The sequence below is a fragment of the Pomacea canaliculata genome, linkage group LG6 (genome assembly GCF_003073045.1).
Source record: "Pomacea canaliculata isolate SZHN2017 linkage group LG6, ASM307304v1, whole genome shotgun sequence".
Taxonomy (NCBI): Eukaryota; Metazoa; Mollusca; class Gastropoda; order Architaenioglossa; family Ampullariidae; genus Pomacea; species Pomacea canaliculata.
Window position 1 is genome coordinate 18,042,400 of NC_037595.1, and position 9,967 is coordinate 18,052,366.

Consider the following 9,967-nt stretch of genomic DNA (forward strand, 5'->3'; position numbering starts at 1 on the left):
GTAGAGAAACGGGAACATTGAAAAACACTTTTTACTTGTCGACAACACATTATTATAATGTCAGCACTGCATTAAAGGTAAACATTAACATGGATTCGTTGTTTCTGTCGTTCAATCGTTACAATGTCCAAGCCGTATTTGTCTTGCATACAAGATCTTACGTCGCCACACAAAACAGAAACGCCTCCTCTACTACTCACTAGTTATTTGTGTGAATATATATATAATAAACAAACGTATCTCTACTATGCCCAATCCTCATGCTTGACATCTGGGTCAGATGGTGAAAGTTTGCTGCAGTACCGAACCTGCATGGTTTCTGGGTTCAGAAGCAAGCACTTTAGCCACTCAACGATCTGTTTACCACTCTGTTTAGATATCAAACAGATAATACATAAATAATACATCTAAAGTAATGTTGAATAAAATGGTTTTTAAATTGGATATTGTCTTTCCTACTCTTGATCTGCGGAAAAAAGTTGGGACGTATATAATGCGCAACAGTTTAAAACCCCACCGAGCGTAAAATCAGTTTCTGAAAAGGGAGACGATCTAAATCAATAGCAAGTGGGTAGTCCGAGTTACTTCCCATGAAAAGTCTTCTTTTCATTAGCAATGCCTATTAAAAATCATTTTCCATTGCAAAGTTGCATAATTGACTTCCAAATGTTTTAGGTAAAAGCGCTTGGATCACAATTTGTGATGCAGATAAACATAAAACTATTCAAGCCTATAACCTTTACAATAATGTAGCATGATCATGTAGAGTATTTAGCACGCTTATTGAAACGCCCCATGATGTAGATAAAAATGATAGTCATTGCACTCAATTACTACTTATGTTTTACATTTTTCTTATTGATTTACAGTTTTTATAACAGCCATTGTTGTCAAATGGAAATATAAAATCAGCTCATGAGAAATTAATGTGCCCAATCGCAATGTATATGCAACAATTGACTTTGAAAACAGGACGAAAATAAGGCCGACATACAGGTTTCTTGTCACGGTAAGGTATGGTTCACATACCTCTCTGTTTTTAATTACTGTAATACAGGGATGCCGAACCTACGGCCCGCGAGACTTCTGCCCACAGTGCCGGAAATCGGCATGTTAGTAATAAAAAAAAAAAAAAGACATAAAAAACGAAAAAAGGGAAGAAGTATTTATCCCTACGTAGGGGCGTCTCTCAATCTTTTTTTCGATGGACGAACATTTTCATTCAGTGGTCCGACTTGGTGTCTCTACGATGCAGCCGGACATTCAGAAGTTGGTTTCGGGAAAAAAAAACCTTCAAATATCCCACTAATTACTACATAATTAATGATAAGTACAACTTGTTTCTAATAAAAGTAATATCTGCTCTATTTTTTTTATATTTTTTTTTTGTATTTTTGCGGTGAAGCGGCCCGTGACACGCATGTCGGAAATGTGTATGGCCCTCAGGCCGAAAAAGGTTGGGCATCACTGCTGTAATATATCTTTCTCCAGAAAACTTTCTACTTTCGTTTTCCAGCTCCCTGACGTCAGTGGGGCTAAAAATAAACGTGCTACTTTCCTGCATTCCTTTCAACATCCTTTACTTGCTGTGTTCTGTCTGCAAAGTAAGCGGGACTACACACAAGGCAAGAATTTAAGGTTTGTGGCTACAGAGCTATAATCTGCAGCAAGTGCATGTTGCAGGTTAATTAAAAGTTCTTCATTACATTTTACAGAGGCCGGTAGGAAAGTGCTTTGAGCTCCGCGACAAGTAGGGCAGCCGCAGGTCTGGTGGTGCAGACGCCGCTGGCAACTCAACTGTCGGCAGCCATTTTGAAAGCCTTGTCGTGGTGTTGTTGCTGCATATCGTTTCACTGACACACCACCATTAGCGTGGACACGACAACAACGACAATGGCGACGGAAAGTGCACTTGATGACGTCACATCTATTTGTAGCGTGTGTCTGGAGCCGTACAAGGGCCGCAATCCTAAGCTGTTACCATGTTTTCATACTCTGTGTCTTCCTTGTTTGAAAGATCTTGAGATGCATCATATGGTGAGTTGTACATTCATTATTAATCTTTATTACACACACAGTCCCTTTACCTCTCTTTCTCAGAGACATTTTTTACACACACACTCTCTCACTCACATCTGTTTCGGAAAGAGGCGGAGCTTATTTACTACCGTGACCTAGAAACTATGTCCTTTGTATACCTGTGCAGCAAGGCATGTTTAGAGTTTGTATTTATATGGAAGGTAGGTTAGGTCTCCGGCGTTTACAGCTAAAATGTGAAGCGCTGAGAATGTGTAGCTACAGATTAATAGACTATCTTGCAGTCCACACAATCTTTTACAGCTATGGCGTTCTACAAACGCGACATAATATAAATTAAATATAATGCATTGATATCCGTGCTGCATAGCCATTAAAACCATTTATTATTCCCTTAGCAGCCAGTTGGCAACATGTTATTGCTATCAAAGATTTTTATCATAGAGATGGCGTATTAGGTTTAAAGGATCATTACATCTAGCTTAAATTTTTAGTAATCTGGAATGTGTTGCAAACGTGTTTCTGATTTAGTTGTAAAAATTAATGCACAATGTTTACTCCAGATTCTATGTTTGTTTAAAATAATATAATTTTATTTTTGCTTCTGACATAGCTATAGTTAAGTTATAGTTTTGTTATATATGAGCAGGTTTCACCAGACATCAGTATTGCTGGGGTATCTGAGAGAGACAAGAGACCTTCGACCTTCCCGTGCCCAACGTGTCGGTCAGTTATTACAGTGCCACCTGGCGGGGTCGAGCAGTTTCAGGTGGGAACTAATAATAAACCTGAAATTATTCTGATATTTCATTTGTGTTGAAAAGAGCTACCGAAATACGATAAAGGAAATATAGGACTGCTTTCAAAGATAACCTGTCATAGACCGACTCGGACATTTTGTACTCGATGGGCCTCACTGTAGATTGAAGCAATTAAATAATTATCAATGTGTCCTTCTGCAATTAAAATAACACGTAAAACATATAGTCAAAGGATTTATAGTTGAGAAATCGTTGACTGTTGTAGCATCTTGTTTAAATTTTTTTTCAGACAAATTTTTACTTGAACGAGAGAATCCCTACCTGTGAGGTCTGTGATGGAGGTAAGGAGGCAAAGTACAAGTGTACTAATTGTGGTCACAATATGTGCGCCAAGTGTCAGCGGTGCCATGCCAAATTTTTCACCGATCATGAAGTACAGCCCATCGCCTCTAGATGCCAGCAGTCCCCTCAACAGAGCCTTGATCCTCTTAATAAGGAAACAATCGCAGATCACATCAAAGTGCTGGAGGCGGCGCTGGTGACGATGGGGGATGAGAAGGTCTCCCTGCAGAGGGAGAGGCAGGAGGTGGCTGACGTCATCACCAAACGGGCCGAAGCCTTGAGGGCGCTGGTGACACAAGCAGAAGAGTGTAGCCAGAGGGCGTTGGCTGACTGGACAAAGAAACTTGACGAAGAGATTCAAGCGGAAATGACCTTTGTCCGTGACAGGTACTGTAAAATCTGGCAACTGTCCCCTCAGGGAGGGGACAAAGGACAAGCAGCTGTCACACACAGACATAAGCAGACGGTCCTTCTCAGTGACTACGAGTTGAACCATTATCAACAGCGAGGCAGCAAGGGGAGGGAAGCAAAGATAATTCAGCATCAGTACAAGGACTGTGCCATAGACCTGCAGGCTGTAGAAGCCTACATAGGCACAGTATGGGCCAACTCGGAACCTACAGGGGAGACAAGCAGCTTGGTGTCACCTCTCGTCTACAGTGAAACGAATGCTGCAGAGAGATGCGGAAGTGACGTACATACTGCTTCCCAGACCTCAGACACGACACAACTCACACAGGACTTGGCGGACATTAAGCACAAGGTGAAGACATTGGAACTGCTTGTTGATAGCGGATCTCAACATTTGAATGAAACAGAACTTAAAGGTTTTAAGGAAGAAAGCTCAAAACTAAAAATCAGTCTGACAGCTTTGAAAGAAGAGGTCACAAAGATACAGCAGACGATAGTCAGTTTTAAAGGAGACATGTCAAGTATGCAAAAGAACATGATCAAAATGCAAGAAGACTTGAGAGTTGATAACACTGGATTAAAGAAGGATATTGCCACTATTAAAAAAGATACTACTTTACTTCAAAAACGAAATAAGAGCTTTCATGATGACTTGAGCAAGGATCTGAAGAGTTTTAAAGGTAAGATTACATTGTCAACCTACAGTTTAGAGAAATAATAAAACATAATACAAGAATGTTATGCAACAGTAGAACAACAATCCACCTGCGTAGAAATTAATATATATCAAAACAATAGTATTTTTTTAAAAATTCACGTCGGTTATCACTAATGATAAGCATTAAAATCACGATGATGATGATGATTTCTTTTCCAGAAAATTCTAGCATTACCGTTGCATTTAACGGCGTACTTAAAGAAGACAGAGAAATCAGCAGGACAAGAGAAACTCTGATAATGAATGTCGAAAAGTGCAACGTGGGTCAAGCTTATGACGAGGAGACAGGTGTTTTCACCGCCCCTGTCACAGGTACTTACTTCTTTCTGGCCAGGGCGTTGAAAGCAAAAGGGCCCGAGTTCTGTGGGCTTATTATCACCGTGGATGGATCTGAAGCCACTCGGTCAAAATCCCATGATGGCGAGCTGCAGGCCGGGGTTGGCTGTTCACTGTGCACTTAGTTCAGCGACTGACCCAAGGACAGAAGGTTCGGCTGGAGGCAGGGGGCGACACCACACTGCGAAGACTTTATACGTGTTTTTCTGGCGTCTAGTCAGACCAGACATTGCCAATGTGTAGCTGCAATACAGTTCTATCCGCTAGTGTTCTTTCTTTTATGATCAGCTTTTGGGTTGTTCGTAGTCTTTGACTACAGTACGTCAACCTTGCCTGCACACAAGCATATACTCTTTACAATTTTTATTACATTATTAAATGTAGTAATGCATAATCTCAGTTAAGGTTTCAGGAATGTATGAGATCTGGGTATAAGATATTTCAAGCGAGACAATTTAAGTCATGAGTGTCAGAATGGGCATTAATATTTAGCCACAACATGTACAACTACGGCCGAGACACCTTCTATTTACCCAGTTATAATCGCAGTGTGATAAACTGAGACATAGAAAGAACTCGCAGTGAAGAAACAGTGCTCATGTATGTTACAGTAGATAGTGATTATAACGGGAATTGACAGCATTGTAACATTAGAAAAAACGGATAGCACGGATATCATCGTGATCCTTTTTAGACGGGTCAAGTTGCTGTGTCTTTTGGATGACATGTTTGTTTAGTAAACCATTTTTTGTTGCAAGTTTTTTGTGTGTTGCGAATTCTTTTGTTTAAGCAGAGTAGGGTGAGGGTGGTGATCCGAGTATTGTTATTTTAATTCGCTGATGTGTGAACATTAGACTAACGCTCACCTGCAGTAGAATGTGAACATGGGTGTGTAGAATTAGCCATTACTGTTATATTTCACATACCCAGTTCTCCGGGGCAAGAATTGTCAGTTTAACGAGAAAATGTGGGAAAATTATAACACTTAGTCATGGATATTCAGAAATCTACCTTTTCCGTGCTCGTTCATCGTTTGCGGCTGTCAGCTGAGGTAAAAACATACTTTATTCACGCACACCAATATGCACAGTCTTTGATCAAAAGCAATGAATTTAAATATTAAAATAATGGTTGGTCTGACGATCACATAGAAATTTCATAAATGTGGGAACATCCCAAAAATGTTAGAAAACAAAGAACGACTTGCTGAAAAATAATTACATTTTCTTACAAAGCTTGGGAAGACTAGTATTGGCAGAAATAATGCACTCTACTCAGTCCATGGGTAAAACACTTATGATAAGCAATGAAAAGGCTGGAGTGTGTAATCATCAAAATAATTACTTTTCCCGCATTTTGCCTCATTTTTCCCTTTCGTAGTGTCACTTGTCAATACTGTAGATAACGATTCATCCAGAGAGCAAAAACAAAATTACAGACTGAAATAATATACCGTTATCACTCTTACTTTCTAAACAAATACAAAGGAAGCAAGTATAAACAAAAGACGATTAATTTTAACGTTCTTTTTTCTTTGGCTAACGATAATTTTCTTAAAATAGACGTCTCGAGCGAGTAGTATAATACCTTTTCAACAATTAAATTATTTTTTCTGCAAATTCTTTTCCAAATATTTTACCATCAGTCAACACAGCAGTTTGGAAGAAGTTCAGCAAATACATTATTAAAAAGTGATGTTGCAATTCTGTAAAAATAATAACCCTGCTTGGAAGACAAACTACCTTCCTATTTATTTTTTATTATTTATTCAATAAAAGTACATATATTTAACTCTTTACCTTTTCCTTTATGCTTCGAGAAAATTCTAATAAGTGTTATTGAAAATGTCAAACTGATCGAATGGTGGTACAACTTATATGCCTATGAATTCAGATATAAAAAGGACCTCATAATTTTATTATCAATTTTTAAGAAGCCCCATAACAAATTAGAAACATACCTTTCACAATTTTGAGGCACATATACTTACCTTATTAACACATTTTGTGTGGATAAAACTGTGTTATTGCGTTTTTTGAATCTGCTCTTCATGAACAACACTGATATTTCCACGACAACAGGGACAAACTCCGCTTTTACAGAAAAAAGCTCCGAAAATCATCTTCTCCACTATGACACGGGCAAAGACATACAACAGACAGTTGAGACAATTTTCATCGGCGGTGTGACAACACTCCTTTGTGTTGTCGGGATTCCGGCAAGTGTCATCAACTGCCTGGTGTTCTGGCGTCAGGGACTACAAGACCGAATGAACTTGTGTCTCTTCTCTCTCGCGCTCACTGATTTCTTTTATTTGCTTTGTTCATTTACAATGCTGTCTATCAAGTCATTTATCACGCGGTATGATGCAACTTTAGGTGAAGAATACCAGGTGAAGATCTCCGCTGCCCTGGTAGGTTTTGTATTTTCCTTGCGAGCGAGCTCCGGTGTAATTAGTACAGTGATAGCAGTGGAGAGGTGTTTGTGTGTTGTCTTTCCACTTAATGCTGCTACATTAATTCGAACTAAAACCATGGGTACATTCATATGCTCAACTGTCTTTCTGTTGATATCCTGCGGTCTAGTTTATCCTTTTTCCGTTGTTCCTACACTCTATACCACAAATGGAAATAAGAAGTGGGTATTAATATCAACGAAGTTCTATGAGCAATATAATACATTAGTCACAGTAGTGAAAGACATTGTGCTTGACTTAGTAGTCCGATTTCTTAGCTTTGTGATAGTGTGTGTCAGTACAACTATAACTGTACACAAGCTGAGAGCAGCAGCATCATGGCGACAACAGACGACTTTGTCATCCGGTAACATCAGCAGCCAGCAGGCGGCTCTCACCTCAATGTTAATCGTCGTCTCCGTCATCTACATCGTGACCTCCACTCCAGTAGTCACGTGGCGTATCGCAACTATGCTTCTACCGAGTCCCTTCACAACTCCAAGCTTTTACTCCACTTTCATGTCGGTGAACGTAGTTGTTCACACTTGTCCTCTGATCAACAGTTGTGTTCATCTTTTCGTGTACTACTTTCGTTCCAAACGGTTTTGTCAGGTCTTTAAAAGCATGTTTTGTTTCCAAAGACCTAAAGCATTTAATCAGAAAAGTGTGATATTGTAAGTGCAACGTTAACGATTCACAGGGTAACTAGGCATATAACCCAGTATTTTAATGGACTAGTTAAGTATTTATAGTATTAACTGATCAGTAATGAGGCGCTAATTTTTTTTTACAGCAGTCTCTGCACAACAACATGTGTTAGTAGCAATTGTTTTAAAAAGTAATTTTATCTATTACTATAAGGAACGTTAAGTCAAAACGAGAGCCAGCCGTTATAATAATTGTTTACCTAAAATACCCGAATGTGCGGGAAATATACATTTTTTGCATTAAAATGTATACAACTCTTATTAAATATTAGCAAACCATGTAAAGTGTATTGAGACTAACATAGAGAGTAGTTGACCTAAAGGCCAGTGGTCCTGTTTTTTAGCATATCACTGCAGAAAATTGATATGCATGAAATAATTATATGATTACTTCTACTTAATATTTTGTACTGCTCATTTTTATGCTGATACTAACAGACCTTTTTTACATTTGCATAATTATTATCAGTAAAATCTTAATGTCGGAAGCAGTAGAACATCAATGATAATTTTTTTTTTACCGGTATTTTACTGTGTATCTTTTCACACATTGAGACAAATACTTTTCTATAGGCCACTAAATTATTTGGTTTTGATTCCGGAACAAGTAAAGAAAGAGTGTCATCATCTTTTTTTCCATTGTTTCACTAACCGAAGAAATTTGCAAAATCCACGAAGCAGCAAGCTAAAGCAAGCAAAATATGTCATCAGAACTAAACGGGTGTCCATGACAACTAAATATTTTTATTTTTGTTTACATTGTTCCTTCATTAAAGTGTTTCTGGTTTTTAGCATCATACTTTTGAAGGATAACCTCCCTACCCGGGTATTGTTCAGACATGCGACGGGCGGTCGGCATTTACATTAATAGATTGATATTTTTTTGTATTTGGTACTAAAGTCGAAAATATAACAATAAGAATATCTTAGTATCTTGTCTATTTGTTCAAAATGATGTGCATTAGCATCACAATGTTGACATATATTCGGGCTATACAATATTTAAACCGGATTTCCCACGTTAATCCACATCAGTAATGAAAGATTTTTTTAGTATGCATTGCTGATATTTCAGTGTGCTCGTTTTTGTGTATTTCATAGGCGTCATTGTAGAACAGTGGAGAATATTGCTGCAGTCGTAAATGCATGATTGTTTCGTCTATAATGTGGCTTTTAACAGCGATGCAAAGGATTTTACTTGAGTGGTCTGACACGTTGATGTCTCAGGGTATTTTAATAAAAGTTTTATATTCATGATCCGGGGACTACAAGACCGTGCAAACGTGTCTCAGCCCCTTAGCACTTCATTTGCTTACAGGGGTTTCGATGTTTTTAAGGCACACGTTTACAAGAAGAAAGAACTGGTAAACACGACATTTTTTGTAGTCTTCTTGTTAGAGACATGATTTGATTAGATGGGGGATAGTGTAACAGACGTGTCTGTTTGTGTGTGATAATGGGCATTGTGTGTTGTATGTGTGTGTGGTGTCTCATAACCTCTCTGTTGCACATGTAGCACTTTTGCTTTTGATAATAATCATTATAATCATCGGAAACAGATAAAGTAAAGGGAAAAAGAAAAGATCACCATTAACACACAAGAAAACACTACAAGCAACAAAAAATTCCAAGAATAAAGAGACAAACAATAAGTAGGCAGGTAAGCGTCAGAAATATAAGGAACGAAATTTAACATTGGTATTGTTTTCGGTTCTCACATAAAGATATGGGAGATGTGTTACTGTAACAGCTTTTGGGGTTAGTTCTATAGCTTATATTCAGCGTGCGATAAAGATCGCTCCCCAAAACCGTCTTTCATTAATATTTATCTAAAGGAAGGTATGCAATAACTGATGATCAAAAGTGTATTGGTTGTCTCGTAACGCAATCGGGCGTTGCATAGCTCGCTCTCACAGGCACGCTCACAGTCACACAAGCAGACTCTCATACCCAAGACGCGAGAAGATAGCCGATCTGCGCACAGATAAACACACACACACATGGGGGAGGGGAAAATGCAAAGTATATATTTATCGGAGGTAAAAAATAATAATGCTGATCACCTCAACAAGAGAAAATGAAGAGGACATTAATGAGTTAGATAATTAAAAAAAAACCACCTCCAATGAAAATATTACATATACACATACAAGTAAACACTCCCTTAAACAAATAAATTAATACGTGCTCATGTAGTCCA

The 9,967-nt window shown here is 38.3% G+C and overlaps 1 protein-coding gene across 1 annotated transcript; it reads left to right on the forward strand.

The window, feature by feature from the left end:
• The first annotated feature begins 1,566 nt into the window (after window positions 1-1,566).
• Window positions 1,567-5,362, forward strand: LOC112566846. The gene is made up of 5 exons (XM_025243240.1): window positions 1,567-1,638; window positions 1,716-2,037; window positions 2,687-2,806; window positions 3,088-4,231; window positions 4,429-5,362. Exons 2-5 carry the CDS (start codon window positions 1,894-1,896, stop codon window positions 4,728-4,730), a joined length of 1,710 nt encoding a protein of 569 aa, XP_025099025.1. The 5' UTR covers window positions 1,567-1,638; window positions 1,716-1,893; the 3' UTR covers window positions 4,731-5,362.
• The last annotated feature ends 4,605 nt before the right edge of the window (window positions 5,363-9,967 follow it).

Bases quoted from the DNA above. Each gene is read 5' to 3' on its own strand.
- LOC112566846 (XM_025243240.1), top strand. From the start codon at position 1,894: ATGGCGACGGAAAGTGCACTTGATGACGTCACATCTATTTGTAGCGTG. The intron at 2,038-2,686 runs GTGAGTTGTACA...ATATATGAGCAG, and splicing joins ATCTTGAGATGCATCATATG to GTTTCACCAGACATCAGTAT. The intron at 4,232-4,428 runs GTAAGATTACAT...TTTCTTTTCCAG, and splicing joins GGATCTGAAGAGTTTTAAAG to AAAATTCTAGCATTACCGTT.